Source organism: Pseudozyma hubeiensis, assembly GCF_000403515.1.
Source record: "Pseudozyma hubeiensis SY62 DNA, scaffold: PHS45, whole genome shotgun sequence".
In the NCBI taxonomy this organism is placed as follows: Eukaryota; Fungi; Basidiomycota; class Ustilaginomycetes; order Ustilaginales; family Ustilaginaceae; genus Pseudozyma; species Pseudozyma hubeiensis.
In genome coordinates, this window is record NW_012133827.1 from 902,043 (window position 1) to 928,743 (window position 26,701).

At 58.0% G+C, this 26,701-nt stretch overlaps 10 protein-coding genes across 10 annotated transcripts; 6 read left to right on the plus strand and 4 right to left on the minus strand.

The window, feature by feature from the left end:
- Positions 1–241: 241 nt before the first annotated feature.
- On the minus strand, positions 242–5,137 carry PHSY_004759 (polycomb enhancer protein; the record flags this gene model as incomplete). Its single annotated transcript, XM_012335371.1, has 2 exons — positions 242–4,599; positions 5,056–5,137. 2 exons carry the CDS (start codon positions 5,135–5,137, stop codon positions 242–244), a joined length of 4,440 nt encoding a protein of 1,479 aa, XP_012190761.1.
- A 211-nt stretch (positions 5,138–5,348) lies between these two features.
- Positions 5,349–6,339, plus strand: PHSY_004760 (hypothetical protein; the record flags this gene model as incomplete). The annotated part of the gene is made up of 2 exons (XM_012335372.1): positions 5,349–5,419; positions 6,084–6,339. The coding sequence occupies 2 exons, from the start codon at positions 5,349–5,351 to the stop codon at positions 6,337–6,339; spliced, it is 327 nt and encodes a 108-aa protein (XP_012190762.1).
- A 351-nt stretch (positions 6,340–6,690) lies between these two features.
- On the minus strand, positions 6,691–8,094 carry PHSY_004761 (predicted rRNA processing protein; the record flags this gene model as incomplete). Its single annotated transcript, XM_012335373.1, has 1 exon — positions 6,691–8,094. The coding sequence occupies one exon, from the start codon at positions 8,092–8,094 to the stop codon at positions 6,691–6,693; it is 1,404 nt and encodes a 467-aa protein (XP_012190763.1).
- Positions 8,095–8,533: 439 nt separating this feature from the next.
- On the plus strand, positions 8,534–10,951 carry PHSY_004762 (predicted midasin; the record flags this gene model as incomplete). Its single annotated transcript, XM_012335374.1, has 1 exon — positions 8,534–10,951. One exon carries the CDS (start codon positions 8,534–8,536, stop codon positions 10,949–10,951), a length of 2,418 nt encoding a protein of 805 aa, XP_012190764.1.
- Positions 10,952–11,260: 309 nt separating this feature from the next.
- PHSY_004763 (3-ketoacyl-CoA thiolase) lies at positions 11,261–13,035 on the plus strand (the record flags this gene model as incomplete). Its single annotated transcript, XM_012335375.1, has 2 exons — positions 11,261–11,449; positions 11,686–13,035. 2 exons carry the CDS (start codon positions 11,261–11,263, stop codon positions 13,033–13,035), a joined length of 1,539 nt encoding a protein of 512 aa, XP_012190765.1.
- A 109-nt stretch (positions 13,036–13,144) lies between these two features.
- PHSY_004764 (hypothetical protein) lies at positions 13,145–21,241 on the minus strand (the record flags this gene model as incomplete). Its single annotated transcript, XM_012335376.1, has 1 exon — positions 13,145–21,241. One exon carries the CDS (start codon positions 21,239–21,241, stop codon positions 13,145–13,147), a length of 8,097 nt encoding a protein of 2,698 aa, XP_012190766.1.
- A 46-nt stretch (positions 21,242–21,287) lies between these two features.
- PHSY_004765 (cysteine-tRNA ligase) lies at positions 21,288–21,686 on the minus strand (the record flags this gene model as incomplete). Its single annotated transcript, XM_012335377.1, has 1 exon — positions 21,288–21,686. One exon carries the CDS (start codon positions 21,684–21,686, stop codon positions 21,288–21,290), a length of 399 nt encoding a protein of 132 aa, XP_012190767.1.
- An 82-nt stretch (positions 21,687–21,768) lies between these two features.
- On the plus strand, positions 21,769–22,938 carry PHSY_004766 (hypothetical protein; the record flags this gene model as incomplete). Its single annotated transcript, XM_012335378.1, has 1 exon — positions 21,769–22,938. One exon carries the CDS (start codon positions 21,769–21,771, stop codon positions 22,936–22,938), a length of 1,170 nt encoding a protein of 389 aa, XP_012190768.1.
- A 733-nt stretch (positions 22,939–23,671) lies between these two features.
- Positions 23,672–26,098, plus strand: PHSY_004767 (hypothetical protein; the record flags this gene model as incomplete). Its single annotated transcript, XM_012335379.1, has 1 exon — positions 23,672–26,098. One exon carries the CDS (start codon positions 23,672–23,674, stop codon positions 26,096–26,098), a length of 2,427 nt encoding a protein of 808 aa, XP_012190769.1.
- A 258-nt stretch (positions 26,099–26,356) lies between these two features.
- Positions 26,357–26,632, plus strand: PHSY_004768 (alpha/beta hydrolase; the record flags this gene model as incomplete). Its single annotated transcript, XM_012335380.1, has 1 exon — positions 26,357–26,632. One exon carries the CDS (start codon positions 26,357–26,359, stop codon positions 26,630–26,632), a length of 276 nt encoding a protein of 91 aa, XP_012190770.1.
- Between the last annotated feature and the right edge of the window lie 69 nt (positions 26,633–26,701).

Sequence of the window (26,701 nt, forward strand, 5' to 3'; positions counted from 1 at the left end):
CATGTTGCCATCTCGCATCCCACTCAAGAAACGCACGCACACACCATCACAACGCCAAATCGGGTCGAGCAGGCTGGACAAGAAAGTCAAGTTCGCTGTTTGTATGAAAGGAAAAAACCCCAATCGAGAGCACCAGAAAGATCAAGAAAAAGTATCTACAAGAGTGAAACGAATGCGAACAAGACCTTTGGTTTGGGGTGCGTACTGTGGCAGAATGGTGGTAGTTGTGGTTCGACACCGCTCAGCCTTGCTGTGTTTGTGGCGAGGCTCTAGTGGCGAGGTGCGGTGATCCGGCAGTACCGGCAGCAGCGGCGGCAGCGGCAGCGGCGTTCTTCAGCTGCTGTTGCTGGACCGCATGCAGATTCATGTTGGCCTGAACCGGCGACGCATGGTACGAGACCGGCGACTGGGCTGCCATCATCTTGGCGTTGGCGGCATTCGTGGCAGCAGCGATGGCAGCTCGATTCGCAGCAGAGATCTGCGGCGAAGGCGAGTTGGTCGCGTTCGTGGTGGCCGAGGTGCCGTTCTGCACGGGCGAACTGCCGGCCATAGCGCCCGCGATGCCATTCGCAGCGAAGCGTGGTGATCCGGCCGTCGATGCGCGCGACATGGCGGGCGATCCTTGGTTCGAGGCGCTGCCGTTCATCTGCACCTGTTGTTGCTGTTGCATCTGCTGCTGCTGGGCGCCAAAGGCGGCCTGCGCAGCCTGCTGGGCAATCTGCAGCGCCCGGTTCGGAGGGAGTCGCAAATTCAGATTGGCATTCTGAGCCAGAGCAGCCTTCATGGCCATCAGCTGAGCTGCGGACGTGTTGCCCTGCTGCCCTTGCATCATCTGAGCCTGTTGCTGCAGCGCTTGAAACTGCTGCAGAGTCGCAGTGCCATTCTTCATCTGCGCTGCTGCCAGGCTCAAATTGACGTTCAAGGCTCCATTTTGCTGCTGCTGTTGCATCTGCTGCTGAGGCATGACTAGACCTGCTTGCATCACGGGCGAAGGATTGGTTCGACCATTCTGTCCGTTGGCCGCTGTCGAAACAGGAGATGCCGAGGTCCTGGCCATTTGCTGTTGAGGCTGTGAGCTTATCCCTGCGTGCTGCATCGGAGGACTGCCGGCGTTGCCGTTCATGTTGAGGCTGAGATTCATCCCGAACGGCGCAGCGCCATTGGGAACGGTGAAGGCAGCCGCTTGCATGGGCGAAGAGTGCGGCATGTTTTGCTGCGGCATCGACCTCGCCAACTGCTGCTGCGCCTGTTGCATCTGTGCTTGAATCGAAGTGGCATCAAACGGCATGGATTGGCCAAATAGCGGGGTCTGACCTTGCGCGGCAGCGGCCGCCATCTGCATCTGCAATTGCATTTGCATTTGGATGGGCATCTGCATTTGCATCTGCACGGGCAGTCCGATCTGCTGCTGCTGGGGCTGCTGTTGCGGCACGCCGCTCAGACGTTGTTGCTGCTGCTGCTGCTGCTGCTGCTGTTGAACTGCAGCTTGTTGCGCAGCCTGCAGTTGCTGCTGCGCCGCAGCGAAGGCTGCCAGCTGTGCCTGCTGGTTGTTGTTCTGCGACAGAGACATGATCTGGCTGCCGAAAGGCTGCGGCAATTGTCGCTGCGCGCCAGCCTGCTGCGCCTGCTGAGGCTGTTGCGACACCTGAGGAGGCGACATGGCTTGGGTCTGCTGTTGCATTTGCTGCTGTTGTTGATGATGCTGCTGTTGTTGCTGTTGCTGTTTTTGTTGTTGCTGCTGCAAGAGTGCGGCTTGCTGGGCTTGTGCCTGCGCCGCCGCTTGCGCTTGTGCTTGCGCCTGAGCCTGTGCAGCAGCGGCCTGCTGTTGCTGTTGCTGCTGCAAGATGGCCATCTGCAGCTGCTGCTGTTGCGCTTGCAATTGCTGAGCCTGCAGTGCGCTTTGCGAGCCACCTCCGCCTGTGGCTGCGGCGGTACGTGCCGCCGACGGCATGGGCAGTGTGGCGGCATTTGGAATGCCAGGCAAAGTCGCAGTGGCAGCTGCTGCAGCGGGCGCAGCCGAGATCTTCGCGGATGCGGCGACGGCGTTTGCGACGGCGGTCGACGAAGAGTTTGCGGCGGGCTGATCGACATAGCCGGCTGGCTTCGGAGCCGGCGCTTCGGCGGCCGCTTGTGCCTGTTGCAGGTTGGTGAGGTCGGTCGACAGCTTGAGCAAGTCGGCTTCCTCGAGCAGGGTCATCCTGTAACGCATGAACTTCTGGTCGAAATCATCCAACACAGCTTCGTCGTCGTCTTCCATGCCACCTAGAGCGGTCAGACCAAGTCCAGCAAAGCGGCCAGACTCGTCATCGTATCGCCACTGCTCTTCCAACCGTGTCCAACGCAGAAGCTCACGCACGGGATCGGTTGTGCCCTCCGAGTCGTCACTGTCCGAAGAGTCTCCGCGCTTGTCGTGAGCCTCGTCCAATCCTAGCATGTCAATGTCACCGACCTCGGTCGCTTGGGTGCTGACAACGCCGACAGAAGTGCCACTGAGACGTGAGCGGTCGCTCGAGTCTGATGACGTGCTCGATGCGTCCGAATGCTGCGAGCCCGGAACTTCGTCGTGTGCATTGGCGGAAGAGGTCGAGGCAAACGGACCTGTCCGCGCGAATGGCCCACCGAATGCGTCGTTGCCTTGGTTGAGGAGCGACTGCACAGCAGGATGCGCTGTCGAAGCGAGCAGTTGTGGGCGAAGGTCGGGGGAGAATGCAAAGGGGCCTTTGAGCGCCTCCTTGCTGGAGGGAGGAGAGCTTGAAACACCCAAATCGGAAAGTGCCGTGGAAGACGAGGTTGGCTGAGCGTCGGCTGCTGGCGTTGTCCGCACCTCGCGCGCCTCGATACCTGGCAGCTCTGATCTGGGGCGGCCATATCGTGGCCAGTCGTTGAGGCTGGTCGGAACAGGACTGGGAATTGGTAGGCGACGATCCAGAAAGACGCGGCCACCACGGCCGACACGTCTGCGGAACGAAGGCGGACGTCCCGCTCTTGTCGCCAGAGGCGAGAAGGGGAACGGATCGTCCGACGACTCGGCGTGGATGGGCCGGAACGCTCGCATCGGCGCTGGCGCCGGTATTGGCTGGAAGGCGGCATCGCTGCCCTCCTCCCAACCTAGATCCGAATCGGTTTTGCGCAGACACTCGCGCTCGATGTAGGCTTGAACGGCATGGACACGCTCCAGGATGGCGGACCCCATCCCCGAGACGCCGCCGGCTGATGCGGCGGTAGCACCTGCAGAGGCGCCGTCGGCATCGCCGCTGCGGGACTTGCGTCCGGCCAGCTTGATCGTCGCGGCAGCTTCGTCGGCTTTGCGCTTCTTCTTTGCGGGCCCTGACGACGCCTGTGTCGGATCTCTGCGTTCTCCAGAGATGAGCTCTTCGTCCTCCAGTCCCTGTTGTGGGCCAACGATGCCCCACTGGCGTTTGATATCCATGAGATCCTTGACATTCTCCCAACACTCGCGGCTCTGCCGCAAGGAGGCGCGTTTGGTCTTCTCTCGCTGCGCCACAAGCTCGGTCAGCGCAACCGCGTGCTCGAGCTCGGCGCGAAGTCGGATCATCTTCTCGATGTGCAGCGCGTCGGTCTTTCGAGTCTTGCGAATCTGCTTGACCTCACGTCGACGGAAGCAAACGTACGGGTCACTGTCGTTGGTCTCGTCAAAATTGAGCTGCGGAGTCACCGTACGTCCTTCCCGGTCCTCGCGTCGGCTCTTCCAGTGAGGATAGACGACGCTCGCGAGCGCTTTGAGATCGGCCAGGTTCTTGTACGGGTTTCGTGACGACCATTCCGTTGCCGAAGCCGACGGGCTAGAGGGGGAACGGCTGGCGGTGCGAGCTTGCGAAGACGATGCAACGCTGGAGCCGACGGTCTTTTCCCAGCTCAGCGGTGGCAAGTCGGGTAGCGCAAGGGCAGAGATGGTGGACGAAGGCTCAAAGTAGGTGAGAAGTTCTTCGCAAGTTGGAATCTTGGTCACGTCGAGATGGAGGTAAGGCACCTGTTCGGAGGTGACCTGCTCAAAAACGGTCATGATCATCTCGAACTGATCCTCCGAGAGCAGGCGGTAGCTGCCCTGGTTGTCAGCCACGAGCTTCTCGATCGCCTCTTCGCGCAGCTTCTCCTTTGTCTTGCCCTTGCCCGAGCCTCCAGCTAGCGGCCCCGTCTTGGCGTTACGAATCGTTGTCGTCAACGCCTCCTGCGCTTTTTCGTTGCGGGTCTCGAGCCAATCCTGGTCGTCTTCGTCCATGTTGTAGCTGGGGCCATGGATGGCATCTTCGACCGTGTCGGACCAGCGTATGTAGGTGACCGGATCCGAGTAAACACCCGACGGATACAGTTGCGAGAACTCTGCATCGGACAGCGTGCCTTGAGCGTCGGGAACAGGAATGCTGTAGGCTGCTTTGGTCGCCTCTGCTGAGGCGTTTCCTTCGGAGGTCGCGAGCTGGTTGGAGGACAGAGCCGCTTGCAGATGGTGCTCCGAGATCTCGTTGGCGTCGACACCGAGATTAGAGTCCTGAGCGTGCTCCTGCCCTTCGAACTCGGGCTCCGGCCCCGCCACCACCGAGGTGGCGGCGTTGAGCAGATGCGAGCCACGTTGAACGCATACTGTCAGGATCAACAGGGGCAGCGGCGGTAAGGTCGGTGTCGGTGACGATGTCGATCATTATGAGAAGTGGAATCGGATGGTTAGGATCATGTTGAAGAATGTCATATGTGTCGACGATGGTGCGTGAGTCGTTGCAATGATGTCGACGAGAGTAGGGAAAAAAGTGACATGTTGAAAGTCGAGATTCGAGTAGTACCATCAGGTTAGCCGGATATGAGAAATGGGTGGATCGCGACGAGAGCAATTTTTGATGTCGACGAAATGGGAATTTCGCGTCGAGTGTAAATTAGCAAAGGCGATATCAGCGGAAAATAGGGGCAGCAGACGGCGGATGGAAAATTGGGAAATGGTGAGAAAGTGGGTCAGCCTATGAACGCGTCTCGGCCAGCGGCGGGATGAAGGATATTGTGCGATGTGGTGAGGGAGGGGCAGGCAGCGGCAGGCTCGTTACTTACGCTTCTGTCTGTATGAAAGCTTTTTGTTCCTGACTCTGCTGGACGTGGTCGCAGCAGGGACAGGAGCTGCGCTTCTCGCCATGCCGGATGGTGACGAGCTAGAAGGTTGTCGTCGCGCCCATCCAAGTCGATTGAGGAGGCGCAGAGAACGACGACGACGGCAACGCTAGTGGCGGCGGCGATGTAGAGAAGATGATGAAAGCTGCGATGTGCCACTAGGAGGAAGGAATGTGTCGGGTCCGCTCCAGGTGTGCAGGTAGAAGTGTGCGATTGGTCAAAGTAATCGAACGTCGATGCCGATGTCGTCTGACGAGCGAGAGACAACGTCGACGAACGATGTGAGCGAGACGGATTTTAAGGGAGGGTATGGGCTAGTGTACAAAGGACCACAAAAAACCGCTGCTCAAATGAAAGCCGGCCACGCGAAGGCGACGACGACAAGGAGAGAAAGAAAGCGACGCGAGCCCAATGGACGAGGGCTGATCACGACGGAAGGGTGTAGCAAAACAGGATCAGGTGCTCCAACTAAGGGACCCGAAGCAAGTGTCGAGGCAGGAGAAGCGAAGACGAGATGAAGAGGTGATGAGGAGAAGGAGGAGGAAAAATGGGCGTAGGAGGGGTGGATGGATGGATGCAGTGATGCAAGTTGCGCCCAAGGGCAGTGAATCGACTCGAAAGCGCACCAGAAGGGGGGTTATCGCAGACGAAGAACGACAAGAAGGAGGGCGAGGACGAGGACTAGGAGGGAGAGGGAGAGGCGAAAGGGAAATAGGAAATTGCTGGAGGTCGAAAAAGTCGAAAAAGGGAGAGGGGAAAGCGGTGAGGAGGAGGAGGAGGAGGGTTGAATTGACGCGAGTCAGGATTCTGGTGAACGAAGCTGTGAAGGATCGCTTGCGAATGGGATGGAAAAGACGCGCGCAAGACCGACACGAAGATTGTGAGGGCGACAAGGGATGGTAAGAGGAAGGCGAGCAAATACGAGCGCACGCTGGGCACAGCTGATGGGAGCGTTCGACGCGTTTTGGCAGGAGATTTCGAATTGGGGAAATGAGGGAATTCAGCAGTAGGACGGCACAACAGGATTCGCAGCGGCGGTCGAGCAAATTGACAGCTTTCGCGCCCTTGCTCTCTGATTCACGCGCCGTGCTGAGTCGAGATGCAAACGAGCAGCAGAAAAAGCACAGCAGGATCCGAAATTGCTTGAGGCCCGAAATTCGACACTGGCAGGACGCTGAAAAGGCCACATCGATCCGAGGCGGCATGTCTGTGGTTGAAAAAATTTGAATTAGCGAGTCCAGATCGCCTGTTGGTCTATCGGGTGCATGGTCGAATCGGGCCCCCGACGCGTTTCATTTGGCGATCGATAGTTGTTCAAGGAATGGGAGAGCGTTTTGTAGTCACTCCATTGAACAGGACGGACGGCGGGTCTGGACGATTCGACCGTCGTGGCGAAAGTGACCGACGCTGTGAGCCCTTATGTGGTCAGTGCGATGCTGAACAACGATGCGGAATTGAGGTGAATGCTGTGACGATGAGGAGTGTGATGGTGCAAGGATGTTGTCGTCGTTGAGGTGGCGGGGTATAATGCAGGACGACCGTGATGCATGCAGAAGGTGGAGGAAGAAGCTTTTCGGTTCAAGTGCGCCTCTTCTTGGAGGAAGGCTTGCGACGGCCATTGTAGTTGGTCCGATGGCTAGCTTGCGATTCGGCGAACTTGCGCTTGGCGTAGGACGCCGCTTCGGCGTCGCGGATGAGCTCTTCGACGACGGTTCGTCCCCTCTCCTGGCGAGATAGGACCGCCTTTGGCTCGAGCGGGGAAGCGATGATCTTGCCGAGCTGTGCAAACTTGGGCATGGCCTGGTTCTTGGCCGACGCTCGGTAGAATCGCTTGGGATCGAGGGAGTTACGCAGTCGGAGCGCCTGGACTTCGCGACGAAGCTGTTCCGCCGACGCGAGTCGAGCATCGCCACCAGTGACTTTGGCGTGGCCGCGGTCAGCACCCGACTGCTTCTTGAGCGTCGCCAGACGCGATGCAGAGGCGCCGAATTCGGGCATGTCGAACCAGCTGGAGCCCGTCGAGGTTTGGACGGTACGGGCGTGCTTGGACTTTTTTTTGTCCGAGGCCAGATCTCCTTGATCGAGCGCTCGGATCTGTTGGTCGAGCTTGTCTGTAGAAGCTCCAGGTCGTTTGTCAGCATTTGGCTGCAGTTTGGCCATCTGATGCTTGGCTTTGACGACGAGAGGCAGGTTCTTGCTGGAACGCTTGCCGGTTTGTACGCTGCCCGAGCCACCGTCAATCGAGATGACATCCTGATTGTCCTCGAACCGAGTTTGAGCGACAGGCTTGGGAATCCGACTCTTGTACGCTTGTTGAGACGCCTTGAGAAGCGCATCCAGGTCAATGACGCCGGAGTCGTCTCCCTGCTCGTCTTCCGAGTCGGACGCTGAGCTCGAGACTTCGGAATCGTCGTTCGAGCTTGCGTCCGAGTCCGAGCCGGATCCCGAATCACTGTCTGAGGAGTTGCTCGAGGAACCTTCCTCGGTGCCTCCGCTTAGCGGAAACATTGTGGGGTGAGCCGTTTCTTCGGATATTGAGGCGAGGCTGTGCTCTTGTATTGCGCTTGCTTGGGTTTGATCGGCGCCGGACCGTGACTCTCCACCGTCCGAGTCGGGCGTGTCGGACGCATCCCGGGGCTCGGATGGCACGAATACCTCCTCGATGACGTGCAGGCTCTCTGGATCGACCGAACGGGATCGCGAACGAGTAGATCGTCTTGGCGGAGGTTGCAGCGCACTAGACGCGGCAGGTGCCTTCTTTCTTGGCGAGGGGCGAGCAGACTTGGATGGAGATGCCTTGGCTGGTGACGAGGACTGAGATGACTGCTGCGATGTGACGGCGCTGGTGGACGTGCTTGTAGAATCAAAGAATGGTGATGCACTGCGCAGACGGGCGCCACGCATGGGCTGTACGCGCATCTTGGACGGACTGCCGTCGTCCTTGCTCGGCGAGCTCTGTCGGCCTGTTCTCGTGGCAGGCATCGTTCAACTTGCCAGCTTTGCCGGTAGAAAGCGAGTTGATGATCGAAAAGAAAGAGAACGAGGATTGCCGAGCTTTCAGGTTGGAAGTGTGAGAGCAGAAAGGAGGAGCACAGGTGGGACCAAACGTTCAAGATTCCTTTGTGCCCGTTACAAAAGTCGATCCTGACTTTGCTAGCGTTCTGACTGGCGTCCGGCACGAAAAATTCGGACTGTGGACTCTGGACCCTTGCTCAAGAGAAAAAATCGCGAGCTAAATTCCCAATCGTCTGAGCGACTCCACTTCGCCGCTTACAAATGCTGATGTCTTGCTTGTCTTGAATTTCTTCTTGGTGCTGCAGCTGGCTGCCTTCTCGCTCTTTTCGAAATTTTTGGCTGCGCCGCTCCTTTCCACGGAAAAAGGGTCCGCAGCGAGGGAAAAATTCCGCAACAGCAGACGGTAATGCTGAGTCGAGGGACGGTGCACCTTGTTGCTCCTGCCATCATCAACCTACAACCATCCCTTACCAACGACAGCATGGTTGCACGCCGAAGCCCAAAAGGGCGTCGGAACGGCGGCGGTGCAGACGCCTCTGGATCGCTCAGCCGTTCCGCCGGCTTTGACGACATACCCAAAGATGATGAGGATCTCTTCGAAGCTAGCCGCGATCAGATTCTATTGGATGGCTACGAACGTGCCGCCATAGACTCGGAGGACGACATGGACGTTGGCCTCAACAATCGTGAGGTTCTAGGTATTGATGACGCTCACTCGGATGAGGAGGCGGACTCGGATCTGGACGATGAGCAAGACGAGGAGGCATACGATGACGACCAAGGCTACTCGGCTCGACAAGCTCGAAAGGCGAAGAAGCCGGACATCGTGGTCTCGTCTGATGACGATGACGACCTGGACGACGAAGAGGATGACGAAGAAGAGGACGGAGAAGAAGGCCGAGAACTGCACGAGAACGATCGTGGCTGGGGTACCAACAAACGAGCCTACTACAACACCAACGACCTCGATGCCATGGACTCCGACTCGGAGATCGACGAGGACCAAGCGCGTGAGCTCGAACTCAAGGAAGTCAAGCGTTTGCAAAAGAAAAGCCGCAGTGTTATGGACGACGCCGACTTTGGCCTCGGAGGCGATGACGGGGACAGCCAGCTCGCCAGGTCTGCCAAGGATGCATCACGAGAGCAGCGAAGGCGAGACCTGGATGGCGATGACCACGGCGCCTTGGCCCCTCAGATCACTTCGAACGGCGTTGCATCGACAAACGGCGTAGCTGCAGGGCCAGCAGACGAATCATCTCGCAGAGCACTTCTGGCCAAGCTGCAGCAAACAAGCCCTGAAGCTGTGGCCCTTGCGGGAGAGTATGCCGACATGCTCGAAGAGTTTGGGCGGGTGGATCAACTACTCAACAAGATGATGGCAGAGCAGCCCAATCACGCCAGCCTCGAAGTGATGCATGTTCACTATCAGACGTTGGCCACGTACATCACCACCATGACCTTCTACTTTCACCTTCGAGCCTCTCCCGAGTTCGCTGCCGAGCCCACCAAATTGCGAACACACCCTGTCATGCAGCGCATGATGCGTCTCAAGCAAGGGCTCAGCGTCATGGAGGATCTCGGACTCACTTTCGAACCGAACCGCATGCCCTCCACCAATGGCGAACTGTCACCAGACGATATTGACGAGATGCAGATGCTCAGCCAAGGCAGCGGAGGCAGCGAGGATGACGACCTTGGCGATCTGGATGACGACGAGTTGGCAGATCTCATGGCAGACGCCGATGGCAGCAGCGGCAAGGAGAACGCTGCACCCGTCAAAGCCAAAAGGAGCGCAAAGCAGAAGAGGCGCAGCGATGATGAGGACGTGGAGAATGAAGATTACACGGAGGACGCACAGCCTAAACAGAGGAAGAAGGCGACCAAGAAGGAAGCAGGCAAGAAGAAGGTCAAGAAGCCGGAGCCTGTCGCTCCCTTGGCAGCCGGCCTTGCCGATCTGGACGATGAGCCTGCACTGCAGGTCAAACTCAAGAAGAAGGGCAGCGCCGGCGGTTCCGCTGCCAAGAATCCATTCGCGGTGTCTGCCGATGCCACCAACTTTGACGATGCGACGTTCGGCGAGCTGTCGGAGCTCTCTTCGATCGAATCGGCCGAGCGCGCAGCCAGGAAGCGATCGTTGCAATTCCACGCCTCTGCCATCGAGAGTAAGGCGCTGCAGCGCGCCAAGGCGGCCAAGGAACGCCAATCTGGCGACGCCGACATCCCCTACCGTGATCGAGAGCGAAGCCGAGCAGGTGTCGAGGCGACCAAAGCGGCGCGAGAGGCGAAACTGCAGCAGCAGCTCAACGGTGGTATGGGCAAGGACATCGCGTTGGATGGCCAAGACGGCTGGGGGGATGCCGACGAAAAGGATTGGCGCGATGTTATGGGTCAACCCATGGAGTCATCCTCCCGTTCGCATCGCTCTGGTGGCGACGATGACGACAACGACGACGATGACGATGCGGCCGATTACTACGATCTGGTGGCATCCTCTCGCAAACGGGCTCGCGCCGAAGCCAAGGCGGAATACGACGAGGCACGCAACGCCGAGCGCTTTGCGCTCATGGAAGATCAAGAGCTGGAGGATGGAGAGCACCGTGGCATCACACGACAGATTGAGAAGAACAAGGGTCTCACACCGCACCGTCCCAAGACATCGCGCAATCCACGAGTCAAGAAGCGTCTCAAGTACGAAAAGGCCAAGAAGAAGCTCGGCTCACGCCAGGCTGTGTACAAGGGAGGACAGTCGAACCTGCAAGGTGGATACGGAGGAGAAGCGTCTGGTATCTCGACGCATCTGGTCAAGTCGAGGAAGCTTGGTTGATTTCCCTGAAGAGATTCGGTTGGGTTCAAGATTCTATTTTCGGTGCCTGCCATTCTGGGCCATATTTCTTGCTTGCAATCACACAGTGGTCACCTAATTCATCTGTTAGTGATGCTTGCGAATGCGCTGAGTCCTCGTCACGTCGTTTGCCAGCTCTTTATACTGTACTAAGCATACACAAACGCAAATATGAGTATCCGAAGTGCCCTCTGTGCAAGGCAGCCATTCACAATCACCCTCACGACGTGAAAGAAGGTTGTTGGCGGGGTTGGCAAGGATCGTTTGTGGATGCAAAATATTCGCACGGAAATGCCATTTGGCGCCGCGGGCATTCGGGCGAAAAGACCGGATCCCAGACAAGACAACCGCGCGACAAGCCGGAATTTCGGTAAAGACGGCTTCCATCCCGAGCGAAATGCACAGCTCAACCGCGCAGCGGAACAAGTGTTTTTCGGCGACGTTGACTCTCGTACTTGCGGTCCTGTTGTATATCGTACGGTGAGTTCAAATCAAGGAAATCATTCTCTCGCTACTACGGAAGGGCAACGACGGTGAACGTGAGAGCGCTGCTTGATGGAGAAGAGGCGATGTGACTTGTGAACGTTCGGGTGGCAGAGGAAGAAAAAGAGATGAATTTGTGTGGGGTCGTACCAGCCGGTGAAGCGGCAATGTGCTAGACCGGAGGCACCTCAGCCACGAAACCCTGACCTGTCTTCCCCGCATCTTGGACTCAGCCTACAAATACTCGCTACCACCTTCCCCAACCTTTCTTCTTCGCGTCTACCTACCATCGCCTCCTTCCGCTCCCAACCCCGTCGACTCTCAAAATGGCTCAGCGCATCACCCAGCTCGCCTCGCACCTCGACCCACGCTCGTGGTCGGGCAAGGGCCTTCACGCCCACATGGCCAAGAATGACTCGGACGTCGTCATCGTCGCCGCCGGCCGAACCCCCTTCACCAAAGCCTACAAGGGCTCCATGAAGGACTCCAAGTTCGATCTTCTCTGCTACGAGTTCTTCAAATCTCTGATCGCCTCTTCCGCCGTCGACCCCGCTCTGATTCAAGACATTGTCGTAGGAAACGTTCACAACGACGAAGCACCGTACTACGTCCGTGCTGCCGCCCTCGCTGCTGGTATCCCCAACACCACCCCTGCCATCGTCGTCAACCGATTCTGCTCTTCCGGTCTCATGGCTATCCGTGCCATCGCCAACGGTATTCAGGCCGGTGAGATCGAATGCGGTCTGGCGTGCGGTATCGAACACATGTCGACCCAACCCAAGAGACCGACTGTCATCTCGGAAGAGCTCAGCAAGCTCAGCCAGGAGGCCGACGATTGCAAGATGCCCATGGGTTGGACTTCCGAGAACGTCGCAAAGGACTTCAACATCTCGCGCGCAAAGATGGACGAGTACGCCGCGAGATCCCAGCAGCGTGCGGTCCAAGCACAGTCGCAAGGAAAGTTTGACGCCGAGATCTTCCCCATCTCCGTACCCACCGTCGGCAAGGACGGTGCCAAGCAGACTACGGTGGTGAGCGCAGACGAAGGTCCGCGTGCCGGAACCACGGCGGAGTCGCTCGGCAAGATCAAACCAGCCTTCCCCCAGTGGGCTCCCAGCAACACCACCGGCGGCAACGCCTCGCAGATCACGGACGGTGCTGCCGGCGTCATTCTCATGCGTCGTTCGTTGGCCAACAAGTTGGGTCTCAAGGTGTTGGGCAAGTACGTCTCTTGTGCAGTCACCGGTCTGGAACCGAGGATCATGGGTATCGGTCCCAGCTCGGCTATCCCGGCAGTGCTGGCCCAGACCGGCGTCAAGCAGGAAGAGGTCGATCTGTTCGAGATCAACGAGGCGTTCGCCAGCATGTACGTCTACTGCGTCGAGAAGCTCGGTCTGGATCCCGAGAAGGTCAATGTCAACGGTGGAGCTTGTGCCCTCGGTCACCCGCTGGGCGCGACGGGCGCTAGGTTGGTCGTGACGGCGCTCAAGGAGTTGGAGAGGAGACAGCAGAAGGTCGCCGTCGTCTCCATGTGCATTGGTTTGGGAATGGGCGCTGCTGGGTTGATCTTGAGGGAGGATTGATGCACTGAAGTGTTTCTTGCTCAAAATGACGAACGTTTCAAGGATGAGATTGGGCTTGTGTTTGTGAATGAACGGACGGTGTGCATTACTTGTGTAAGAGTGTGTGAGATCAATCGGACTGGTCAGCGCTCTGCGAGGCCGTCGTGTCTTGACCCGCTTCTTCTTCTTCCGGCTCCTCTTCGACTGCTGAGAGTCCTTCCTCTTCGTCCTCCTCTTCCTCGTCAGAATCGTCTTCCTCTGCATCGTCTTGCTCCTCCTCTTCGTCGACGGAGCCGCCCTCTTCCTGCGCGTCGGCCTTCTCGACGTGGACGGCAGACTCCTCGAGCGAGTCTCCTCCGGCTCGGTCGTGGCCGATGGTGCTATCGACGTCATCGTCGTCCACTTCATCCTCTTCGTCTTCATAGTCCTCCTCATCGGTGTACTCTTCTTCGTCGTAGTCTTCTTCCTCCTCGTCGTCTTCCTCCTGGTCATCTTCCTCGTCATCTTCCTCGTCATGTTCATCATCATCTTCATCACTATAGTCGTCATCCTCCTCTTCGTCTTCATCCTCTCCTCCGTCTTCAGACGCAACCTGACTCGGCCTGCCCCCTAATCTAGCCAGCAGCGACCCGCCGCTCTTATCGCCATCCCCACCCAAACCCTCACCCTTCCCCTTAGCACTCGCAAACGGCGACGTCTTGCCCGCCCCTGCAAACGCACCGAATCCACCACCTGATGCACCAGTGAAGCTGAAAGCGCTCTTACCTCCTGCCGCTGCATCGCTCTTTCCACCATCCGTAGACTTTGGCGTCGATGGAGAGGCCGCGAATGCGCCGAAACCAGACGGCGTGCCGAAGGCGGACGTGCTGCCAAATGCCGGTTTCGCAGACGGCGTGGAGGGCGTACCGAAGGCAGAGGTGCTGCCGAAAGCAGAGGCGCTGCCAAAGGCGCCCGGTTTGTTGGCGGTGGATGTCTGTGGCGCAAAGCTGAACGCGTTGACGGGTTTGCTGCTCGGACTGCTGGCGTCCGTGGGCTTGGAGGAGAAGGCACCGAATCCAAATCCGGGGCTCGACTTGAAGCCCCCGAACGCGGATGCGGTCGAGGTGGCAGAAGGGTTCAACTTGCTCGGCGCAAAGCTGAACGCTGACGTCGAGGTCGGTGTTGAGCTTTCGTTAGGCTTTTGGTTGTCGCTGTCTGGAGCAGAAGATTTGGGCTTCGGCGGATAGTTGAAGTCTCCGTCGGCTTTGTCTGTGGATGTCGCGCCGTTTGCCGATGAAGTCTTCGGTTGCTCGACAGGATCGCGCTTTTCTTCCTTGCTCGCCTTGTCCAGATCTTCGGTCTTCTTCTCCGAGGTCGGCGCAGCGGACGCCGCACCGAAGCTGAAGCTGGCCGCTGGCTTAGCATCGGGCGTCGAGCCGAGCGCATCCTTCGCATTGGACGGTGTAGGCTCTGTCAACGGCTCCTTGTTTCGAGGCTCGGATGGTTTGCAGAAAGTGAAGGTGGAGGGATCGGGCAACGCTTTGTCTGTTGCGTCCCTCGCGTCGGCTTTCTCTGGGCTGTCCGTCTCAACGTCCTTCTGCTGACTATCGCTTTTCTCGCTCTTCTCGTCCTTACTGTCAGCCGTCGGTTGCTTGTCGGCCTTGTCTCCGTCGGCATCCTTCTTCGCCTCTCCTTCGCGGTCATCTGTAGCTACCTTCTCCGACTTCTGCTCAGGGGCAGGCTTCACCGGAGGTTTAGTAGCAAAGCTGAAGCTGGCAGGGCTCTTCGACTCTTCCTTTGCGGCGCTCGCGACGCTCGCCGCCGTGTCGACCTTGTCCTTACTGAGGGTTCCAGCGTCCGACCCGTCGCCGACCGTCTTTGTCGTCTCGGGCTTCTTTCCGGCATCGCCAAAGCTGAAGCTCGTAGCCGAAACCTGCTTCGGCTGTTCAGTCGAGGCAGCTTCGACGCCCTTCGTGCCGAAACCACCAAAGCTGAAGCCACTAGATGCTGTCTTGGGCTGCGAAGCGGTCGGCGTAGCCGGCGACTTGGAGACGTCCGTCTTGTCAACCTTGCCAAGGTTGATGCTGCCGCTCGCAGAGGCTGATTCAACCGTGGCAGCCGCAGGCGACTCGTTCTTGTCACCAGGCTTGCCAAAGCTGAATGTTGGTTTACTGCTCGGAGCAGGCGTCGAAACCTCGGCGTTCGGCTTGCCAGCACTCGAGCCGAACCCACTGAACCCCTTGAAGGGCGTCGGAGCAGAAGCATCCGAACCTTCCTTCGCTTTGAGCGCAGGGGGAAGAGCGAAGAAGTCAGAGGCAGCCTTGGTCGAGGCACTCGCAGCCGCGTCTGAACCATCCCCACCACTCGAGGTGGGTGGAAGTTGCACGGCTGTACCTCTGAACTTCGATTTGCTCGTGTTGGAGCTTCGGATGCTGCTTGGGCTCGAGCTGGCTGCACGTGCTCCAGGCTGGAACGGCGTATCGTCCTTTGTGGGAAGATCAAAAATTCCAGCTGGGACGGAGCCGAGCTTGCCAAAGTCGAGCGAGGAGAGCGTAGCATTCCCGAACGGCGAGCTGGAGGAAGCTGCGCCAGGGGTCGACATCGGTGTGGATTTGGCTGGAAGGGGCGCAGAAGCTTGAACCGCAGAAGTGCTCCCGAAGCCTGCGAATGGTGCAGGTGACGGCTTGTTAGACGCCGAAGCAGGCGAGCTGAGACCGCCAAAGCTGAAAGGAGCAGCGGGCTTTTGAGATTCAGCTGCTGGCGCTGCAGTTGACGGCGCTTCTGTGCTCGGCGTGGAAGCTTTGCCAAAGCCAGCGAATGACGTTGCAACGGGCTTAGCAGCAGATTGACCGAAACCTTCAAAGCTCAACGGAGCAGATTGCGTGGCTCCCTTTTGAGCTGAAACATCGGCAGAGGATACTGGCGTCTTGCCAAAGCCGGAAAAGGCTGTTGCCGCAGGCTTCGGCGCGGAGGCAGCACTCTGACCAAAGCTTCCGAACTTCAAAGGCTGAGAAGGCACAGTGGGCTGAGGTGCAGCAGCTGTCGTGGTGGCCTGAGAAGGCGTGGCTGATGATGCGAATCCCTCGAAAGTAGGGTTTGCAGCCTTGGCAGGGGCGGCAGCGGTCTGGCCGAATCCACTGAAGTTGAGCGGCTTGGGCGGAGCCGCCGTCTTCTGTGTCGCGGCAGCTGGAGTCGCAGAAGAAGCTGGTCCCGGCGAGGGAGGGACCTCGAAGGTAAGCGGAGCGGCTTTGGCTTCCTTCGGCGCTGTAGCAGGAGCAGATGGAGCTGCCGATGCTGGACGAGGCGGCTCGGAAAGCTTGGGCACGGCGACTTCCTTTGCCATGGGTGCGAACTGATCAGTGCCGACCACATCCGTGGCACCATTGGCAGCGGAGGTCTCAGGAACTGCTGGAGGAACGCGCTTGCCGAGATACACCGGTCCCTTTGCAAAGGCGATCTGAAGATCTGAACCACGCAAGGGCTTGGTCGTCTTGCGATCCGCTCTTTGAGAGCTCGGAACAGCTCGTGTGTTGAGGATCGGCTTCTCGCGTGCGTTGATGAAGACAGCCACACTCTCGCTCTTGACAAGCTCGGCATGCGTAATCTCGTCGGCGGATCTGAGCGTGATCGCGGCAGGCAGCATATGCACGAGGTTGCTGACATCGTTCAGCGGGCTAGCCTCTTCGATCCCACTGACGACTGAGACTGATCGCGATAGAGCGCGACTGGGCTCGCGGGACGCATACTCTGCTGGCCGCATCAGATCCACCTCGAGCGCCAAATTGTCGAGGTCCAGTGTCACGGCTGTCGTACGGGCGGTAATGTTGCGGCATGCTCTTGCGACCGAGTCGAGACTGGGCGCCCTGAGGGCGCTTCGACCCGCTCTAGCATTCTGCAGCTTGTCTTTGAGCGCTGCCATGTACTCCTCCAATTCGACGATGCGGTCGCGAACGACCTGGCTAGCCTTGCGCAGCTTGTTCTGGTTTTCGACGTGCTCCGGACCCAGCTGGCGCACGCGTATCATCTTGGCAAACTCCGGATCGCTACGTGCACGAATGAAGCGTGCGACTTCTTCTCTCTTTGCCTCTGCCTTGAGTTGCAGACTTTGCAGCTCGGCGACCTTGCGCTTGTGTGAGGCAGCTTCGTCCTCGATCCGCTGGGTCAATGGACCGAGCGATTTGGCGAGCGACAACATCTTTGGCAGATCGCCAAAGGACCACTTTGACGGGTCGGCAAAATCTTCCACCGAGTGCGAGCGAGGCGACGCCTCCCGTAAGTCAGCGAGGAAGCTGGCACACTGGTCCACATTGGAGCGAAGTACTTCCAGCTCCTGGGTCAAGACGAGGTAGGCTTTCAGGAACTCTCCCTGAATACCGCTCTCGTTCACTTTTGCCGGGCCTCCGTTCTCGGATGAGGACAGTTGAGGCGTGCGTCCAGCGACAAGAGGACTTCCGGAACGCTCCTTTGCGCTTTTGCCTGGCACAACCGGCGTGTTCGTGGACTGAGGCGACGATTTTGCTGTCGCAGGCCCGAGCCCTCCGAATGAAGGCGCTGTTGCCGTTGCGGAAGTCGGCTTTTCCATACCCGAGACTTTCGGTGCTTGAGGTTGCGAGAATCCAGAAAATGACGTGGCCGGCTGTGCGCCAAACGCTGGGGAGCTAGGTTTGGCTGGCTGCTGCTGGAAGGAGAAGGTTTGGCCGGTTTTGCCGAGCTTCTCTTCCGACGAGCTTTTGGCAGAGTCATCGTTGCTGCTGAAGGGGGTGGCAGCGAGGGGAGAGCTGCTTCGAGGGGCGGTGGAAGTGAACCGAGGAAACGAAACTCCGCTCGCCGGAGCGGACGCCGATGTGGGCTTTGCAGCAGGAGTGCTTCCAGACGCCGGGCTTGGAGGCGGCACCGACTTGTCCGAGGAAGCAAAAGAGAAAGAGGGAACTTCCTTGGCTTGAGAAGCGCTCGAGGCAGGGGCTGAGCCAAAGCTGCCGAAGCCTCCAAAGCCTGGAGACTTTGCCGTCGTCGACGACGGACTCGTAGAAGCGTTGTTGGCGAAAGAAAGCGGCGTTGCCGGCTTCGAAGGGGCTGTTTGCGCGGTTTGTGCCTCAGCACTATTCTTGTCCTGACCAGCTGCGCCGAAGGTCAAGGGCGATGATGGCTGAGCGGTGGTCGATTGCTCAACAGCAGGCGCAAAGGAGAAAGGACCCGGAGAGGCTGGCTTGGACTCATCCTTGACACCCTTGGTCGGTGTTTCAGCTTTAGCATCAGGAGAGCTGAAAGAGAATTGCGGCGGCGAAGCGGTAGGCTTTGCTGGAGCGGTCGCAAAACTGAATGCCGGCTTGGCTGGTTCGGCCGTCTTGGATTTATCGTTGGAGGCCAGAGCCGACGCGGGCTGCTCCTTGTTGTTGTTCCCGACCTTTTCCGACGACGTCGACGCAACGGAGCTCGAGCTGGTGTTGCTGAACGAGGAATTCTGCCGATCGGAGGGTGCTCCTGCAGTGGGATTTAGCTTGACAGAGCTGAAAGCCGACGCAAGGGGCGGTGGTGGTGTTGCGGCATTCGATGAAGCAGGGTCGCTCGCTTTACTACCACTCGAGTTCGGCGCAGGTGCAGGACTGAAGGAAAAGGGCTTCGAGGCGGCGACACTTGTCAGCGTCTGATCAGCGCCCTCGACGCTAGGATCTGTGCTCGCGGCCCCCGCTTCCTTTTCAGGCGCTTCTACAGCTGCAACCGGTTGCGACCGTCTTTCGGACAGGGTCGAGTCGTTGCTGCCGAGCATGCTTCCAAGGCCCCCAAAGGAGAAATTGCCTGCTTCAATTTCCCCGTTTGCAGATGACTCGTCGTTCTTGCCCTTCATATCCTTCTCCTTGTCCTCGACAGTTTTGTTGGCAGCGAAGGCCGAGAAGGAGCCTTGACCGAATTTGGACGCTGACGAGCCAAACGCTGACGCCGGAGAGGGAGAAGTCGACGCATTCTGAGCGGCAGAGCCAAACAGTCCGGTCGAAGCAGCTGTGCTCTTGCTCTCCAGCTGACCACTATTTCCAAAGATGGAGGTGGGAGATGGATTTGTGGTGGATGCAAAAGCACCTCCAGATTTGGATGCGAAGCCACCGAAGGCGGAGGCAGTGCTTGGCGGCGTGGCGGTTCCAGTGTTAGGGGCGAAGGGCGAGGCCGACGACGCTGCGGAACCAAAGGCAGATTTGGCACCGAAAGCAGGGCTGGCACCAAAGGCGGAGGTGGTGCCGAAGCCGGACGCCGAGCCAAAAGCAGGTGCTGAGGTCTGACCAAATGCCGAGGACTGCCCGAATGCAGGCTTTGCTGAGGAATTTTGACTGAGTGCTGAGGTGGATCCAAATGCGGACGGTGCTGTGGTGCTCGTGGAGGATGGAGCAGGAGACGACGAGCCGAAGGCAGAGGCAGCTGGCCTCGCACCAAAGGCGCTGGCACCAGACGGGGACGCTGCAGCGTTCGAGGAAGCGGCAGGCGTCGGGGCACCCTTTGATGCATCCTGGGAGGGATCCTTGCCAGTGGTGGAAGCGGATCCAAAGCCAAATCCGGTCGAGCCAAAAGCGGATGTTTGCTTGCCGCCGCCGGCCGCGCTGCTAAAGGCGCCAAAGCCAAACCCACCGGACGGTGTGGAAGCGGAAGCCGCATCAAATGCTGGTGACGGTGAGGAGTTCGCTGTAGACGATCCAAATGCGGAGGACTGGCCGAAAGATGGCGTGGCAGAAGACGCGAAAGCAGACTTGGATCCAAACCCGGATGATTGGCCGAATGCTGATGGCTGGCCAAAGGCAGAGGAAGAGCCAAACGCGGACGCAGCTGGCTTCGTTTGGCCGGGAGTCGTTTGCGCTGGTGTTGATTGTGGTGCTGGCGCGGCTGCTGAGGCGGAGGCGGTTGGCGCTGTTGTGGAGGGTCGAACCATGCCGTCGAATGGTTGCTGTGTGTTGATCACATTGTAGGCGAGCAGAACACCATCTGATGTGTAGACGTAGAGAATAGGTACGGCAGGCATCTTGGTTTTGTCATCGCCTCGAGCTACCGCATTGGGATCATCCACCTCGTCTGTCGAAGTCAGGTCGAAATCGAGGGCGACCGGGGCGGTGTCGGACGACTGGTCAACAGAAGAGAAGGGGAGGATCGGTTTGGAAGTCTCCTCAAGCTCGACAGTGGACCAGGCAGCAGTTCCTGCCTCGCTGGAAGAGCAAGTAATGAGGCCAACATCTGTACTGGGACCGCTGGCGACGAAAACGAGATGCTTGGAGGGCTCCCAGCTTTTGAGCCAGGCAGCGAAGCGGGTTCCGAGTCGAGATGTGTCGCCGTATGGAGGAGCGGGATCCATGGGCATCTTTGCAAATGTGATCGTCGACTGCTTGGCGTCTCGCAGGATGGTGTAGACTTCGTACGAATGCTCTGGATCGTCGTCGGTCGAGCCTGAGGAAGGCAGGTTGTACGTTGCGACAAAGACGTGATTCTCGAGCCAACGGAGATCCGAAACATAATAGGATCCTTGCAGCGACTCGGGCCTTGCTATGCGGTCCTTGGGCTCGCCCTCTGGAGTGATCTGAACGATCTCGCCCGACTCGAGTCCAACGGCTACCTGCTTTCCCTTAACAGACCAGCAAACCGCGGTCGCACGAGAGCCGGTAGAATCAAGCTGAGCGCCGAAGGAGCCGGAGTTGAGGTTGAGCATAATGGGCGTGCCCGACTGCACGCCTGGCGTTCCGTCCTGTCGATACAGTGCGACGGCCAATTCGGGTCGATCGGAAGGATTGGGTGCCAGGTCGATGAGAGAGAGGCCGGGAGTAGGGGGCTGCAGGACAAAGCTTGGCTCGAGCTGGGTGCCATCGACGAGACCAGAGACGGACCACGCTGCGATGGCACCATTCTGGAATCCAACAAGTACGGTGGAGTGATTGTTGGCCGAGGTGACGAAGGTAGGCAACGATGTGATGGAGTTGAGTGAGTTGGTGTCGATGGAGCGCAATGTCTGATCGAGGATGGGCGTGGAATTGCGTGCTGCGGATTTGAAGAAAGATCTGAGCTCTGCAAGTCGAATGACAGCGAAGCCCGAGTTTGTGGCAGCGAAGACAAGGCCTCTGGAGTTGGACACGGAGAGCAGGTTGGTATGCTGTTTGCTTTCGGCGACTTTGAGCGGCTCCGAGAGACGGATCGTGACATCCTTGGCGACCTGGCGCAGCACGAGATGCTTGGCCTCCGTTTCGGACGCTTCCGCCTCTGTGTAGGTGAATGCTGACATGGCGTTTCCCACCAACTGCTGAACGCCAGCAAGCCTCTAGCGAGTATCAACGGCTGCGGCCTCGCCTTTGAAGCTGTCGGATGGTGGACGGAGAGAAGCCTGTCAATGGCAGCAGTGCATAGACGGACCTTGGGCAGCAGCGCTTGACCACTCCTTGACGAGGCTCTTGCTGACAGCGCAGCACACTGTGAGCAAGCGAGGTCGAGTGGAAAGGGTCGAGCGCGTCGGAAATACCGTCAAGTAGTTGATGGACTGGCCGACACTTGCGTTTGGAAGATCCTGTTCGAGACTGAGCAACCAACTCGGTGCGTTTTCGACGTTTGACATCTGAACACACCAATCGGTACTCGTCGAATCGGGAGATGGAATTTTCGGAAGAACGAGCTCTGCTGCGCCTTTTCGGTAAAAGGGAATATCGCCGTAAGCGCGAGACCAGCTTCCGCATCTTGGGTCGTGGAAACCAACCGACTTCCGCCTCTGACCTCCTCTCCTTCACTCCTTCGCAATAACACACGGTCTCGACAATCATGGTCGCGCAAAGGTATACGCTTTCAGCCCTGAGGTCGACGCTGTCGGCCGCATCTGGCGCACCTCGCCAGTCGGTCGCTTCTTCCTCGCGCACGTTCGTCTCGACTCCCTACAGCAGATCGGATCGACCGCCCACCGGCGCTTTCCCTCCTCATCAAAACGATGCCCCATCTGCCCAAGGCTCGTCCGGCAGCACCTTCACGTCCTCAAGACCCGCTGCAAGCTTTGGAATGGATGGATCAGCGCCAGAGAACAAGCAGACGCACTTCGGTTTTAGGACGGTGGCGGAGGAGGAGAAGGAGTCCATGGTAGCTTCCGTCTTCTCGTCCGTGGCATCCAAGTACGACGTGATGAACGATGCCATGTCGCTCGGCATTCACCGGTTGTGGAAAGACCACTTTGTCTCTAAGCTCGACCCACGTGGCGGCATCAAGGTACTCGACGTAGCTGGAGGCACCGGAGACATTGCTCTGCGCATCCTTGATCATGCTAGGACAAAGCATTTCGATCGCGAGACCCACGTGACGGTCCTCGACATCAATCCGAGCATGCTCAAAGAAGGTCAGAAACGATTCAAGCAGACCATGTACTGGGGTGGCCCGCAGATCAGCTTCCAGCTTGGCAATGCCGAGCAGCTGGATTCCACCATGCCGGTGCCACCCGAGCCCGTGCGCGGTCCCAACAGCAAGCAGCCGTACTTGCCTCCTCTTGAAAGCAAGCCCATCCCAGACGAATCGATTGACCTTTTCACCATGGCATTCGGCATCCGCAACTGCACCCACATTGACGAGGTGCTGAGGCAAGCATATCGCGTCCTCAAGCCGGGAGGAGTCTTTAGCTGTCTCGAGTTTGGCAAGGTCAATGTACCCGTCTTGGCCGAAGTGTACAAACAGTACAGCTTCAACGTTCTCCCACCACTAGGGCAGATGCTTGCTGGCGATCGTGCTTCGTACCAGTACCTTGTCGAGTCGATCGAGCGCTTTCCGACGCAGCCTCAATTTGCAAGGATGATGAAGGATGCTGGCTTCCATCTGCCCGGCTCTCCCACAGCGACAAGTCTTGGCTTCCCTGCAGAGTCTGGAAGCGCAGCAGGAAGCGAAGACGTTGCTGGTGCCTGGGAGGATCTCACCTTTGGTGTCGCGACCATCTGGACCGGCATCAAGCTTTGAGGAAAACACACACACACATCGTTGAGCTTAGATTTCCTCGCATTATCACCACTGAATTTGTCACTGCCTTTCTGTCATTCGCACACCACTTTCGCAGCAGAGCACACCTAGCCGTTGTCTGTAAACGTTTGCCTGATGAAGAAGCCAAGATGCTGGTATCGATCTTTCTCGACACAAAGCTGTTAGACCGGAGTTTGACTGTCGTCGGATCTGAGCAAGTGGAGGCATTTAGAGACCCGATCACGGCTTTACAACCTCAGGCGACACTGACATCGCGACACCCGGTTGGAATTGGCGAAATTCCTGGCGCAGTCCCAGGGGAGCAAAGGCGCACGGCAGCGTAGCGCAGCAAATCGAGCGAATCCCATCCGTGTGTGTCAAAAGGCTCATACAGAGTGCGCGGTCAAGCCACGCTCATTCCAAAGTCCAACAGCCAATGTAGTCATTCCTTTCCTAACGTCACACGTCGTTCCTATCCAACTCAGCCCTTCTTTGCGCACCGTCGCGCATTATCTGATCGATTTGAGCACCATCGGCGCTTGCCTTACTGTGCAGGCTCATCTGTAAACGAAGCGCGACCACGGTTTCGCCACCAGGACGTCAGAGATACCACAGAGGGTGGCTCCCACTCGACCACAGCGCCCATTCATTCAGTGGCGGACCGAGCTTATCCTCATCGATTCGGTACACGGTCCACTCCCGAACGCGAAATCGCTTCTAGCTCAAGTACACCATGTCAGGGCCGGGATTCTCATCATCAGGGCCGTCGTCCGCAGCAGCTGGTGGTAGCCGACTTCCCGCTGTCCACGATGCGAAGGCGACGTGGGCCTTCCTCGAACCAGGCATCGACCTCATGATGACCCGCCTCAAGGAAGGCATGACTTATCCACGATACATGGAGCTCTACACAGTAGCATACAACCACTTCACTTCCTCTTCGCTAGCTTCCTCATCGACTGCGCTCGGCCGTTCGTCGGGTCCCTTTGGCTCCAAGGGCGGCACCAATCTCGTCGGCGCCGAACTCTACAATCATCTCACCGCCTACTTTCGTACTCATCTAGAGCAAGTTCGAACAGGCTCTGACGGCCTCTCCGAAGAGCCGTTGCTTCGATACTATGCTACCGAATGGGACCGCTACACCACCGGCGCCAACTTTGTCCATCGCCTCTTTGCATACCTCAACCGCCACTGGGTCAAACGCGAGAAGGACGAGGGCCGAAAATACGTTTATACCGTCTACATCCTTGCGCTGGTGCAATGGAAGGAGCACATGTTCCGCTACGTCCAGCAAAAGGGTCGCCTAGTGCAAGCTTTGCTTAAACAGATTGAAAAGCAGCGCAATGGTGAGGTCATCGAGGCGTCCCTCGTCAAGAAGGTCGTCGATTCTCTCGTATCGCTCGGTCTCGACGAGACAGACACCAACCGTCAAAACCTCGATGTCTACCGTCAAGAGTTCGAAAAGCCCTTCATCGAGGCGACCGAGGTGTACTACACTGCCGAGTCCGATGCCTTTGTATCGCAAAACACCGCCACAGACTACATGAAGAAGGCCGAGACCAGGCTCAAAGAGGAGGAAGATCGTGTCGAGCTGTACCTCCATGCCTCCACACGCACAAAGCTAGTGCCGACCTGCGACAATGTGCTGGTGCGACGCCACTCGACCATGCTCTGGGACGAATTCCAGCAGCTTCTTGACCTCGAACAGGCCGACGATCTCTTCCGCATCTATACCCTCCTCTCGCGCATTCCGGAAGGTCTCGAGCCGCTCCGGAAGAACTTCGAAGAGCACGTCAAGCGTGCTGGTCTCGCTGCTGTCGAAAAGGTCATCGGCGGCGGCGATGCTGCTGCTGCTGCAACTCCCGCTGCGACCAACGGCGCTGCTGGCTCGTCTTCTGCCGCCACAGCTGCTGCCTCTGCAGCAAGCGACTCCCTCGATCCAGGCGCCTACGTTTCTGCTTTGCTGGACGCACACCGAAGCAACCTCAACACGGTCAACGTCGCCTTCCGTGGCGAAGCCGGCTTCCTGGCCGCACTCGACAAAGCTTGTCGCGACTTTGTCAACCGCAACAAGGCCACCGGCACTTCCACCTCCAAGTCGCCCGAGCTCCTCGCCAAACACACAGACGCCCTGCTCAAGAAATCCAACAAGACGTCTGCCGAGAATTCGCTCGAAGAGGCGCTCAACGACGTCATGGTGGTGTTCAAGTACATCGAAGACAAGGACGTCTTCCAGAAGTTCTACTCCAAGATGCTCGCCAAACGTCTCGTCAACTTTGCATCTGCCTCGGACGATGCGGAGGCCAACATGATCTCGCGGCTCAAAGAGGCGTGTGGTTTCGAGTACACGGCCAAGCTTGCGCGAATGTTCACCGACATGGGCCTGAGCAAGGAACTCAACGACAATTTCAAGGAGACCATGGCGAAGAACCACGACAAGGCCGAGTTGGACGTCGACTTTTATGCTTTGGTCCTTGCTAATGGATTCTGGCCGTTGCAAGCGCCAACGACGGAGTTCTCGATCCCCACCGAGCTGCTACCGACGTACGAACGATTCCAACGCCACTACTCGGCCAAGCATTCCGGTCGAAAATTGACGTGGCTGTGGCAGCTGAGCAAAAATGAGGTCAAGGCCAACTATCTCTCGCAGAAGCAGCTCCAGTTCCAAACATCGAGTTTCCAGACGGCGGTGTTGTTGCAGTTCAACACGAACGATTCGTTGACCAAGGCACAACTGCAGCAAGCTACGGGCCTCAACGATGCCACCATCAAACCTGTCTTGGCGATGCTGTCCAAGGCGAAGGTATTGCAGCCGTCGTCGGCTGACGAAGAGGCGTACGAGCTGAACACGAATTTCAAGTCGAAGAAGCTTCGTGTCAATCTGAACCTGCCAATCAAATCGGAGCAGAAGGTGGAGTCGAACGACGTGTTGAAGACGGTGGACGAGGATAGGAGGTTGTTGCTGCAAGCGACGATTGTGAGGATCATGAAGAGCAGGAAGCAGCTGAAGCACCAGACGTTGATTCAGGAGACCGTGGCGCAGGTGAGCGGCAGGTTCAGCCCCAGAGTCCCGGATATCAAGAAGGCCATTGACCAGCTGATTGACAAGGAGTATTTGGAGAGGGTGGAGGGTAGCAAGGATGTGTACTCGTATCTGGCGTAGAGAGGGGAACAGAAGAATGGAGGTGGTCGATGTTCAAGAGTGCGATGATGAGTTTGACGGGTGTGATGAGTGTGATGAGGGAGAGATGGGATGTGCGGGGTGAAGGGTGAGGTGTTGCGGAGCTATTGGATGTGTCTCTCACGATGTTGCATGTTGCACAGCCGCGTTCTGGTTGATTGAACAATGTGAAATTGCAACGAGGCATGGGCAGTCGTTCACCTCGTTCGAGCGCAGCTCTTGTCGACAAGATCCCGCCACATGATCATCTTTTGCCACGAGACGGCGGACCGTATGCGATGCTTTCCTCGGCAGCCATCGCGAGCCGCGTACAGAGTCGAATCGAAACCAGAGCCAGAAGACTGCATTCGGGATCGGAAGCTCAAGAGGCATGGCTTGCTTTGTCGAATAGCGTTGCCATTCCTCTTTCCCGACTGTGAGAGACAACACCTACCTTCATCGAGCCTCATCAAGAGGCGGAATTCATTTGATCTTCACTATCGAACTCTGTACGAAAGCATCAACCGCGAGACCTGAATCAGAATCCAACTTTCTGCGATGGTATGCTCGCGTGCGCCTGCAACTCACCTCGAACGTGACGCTGCG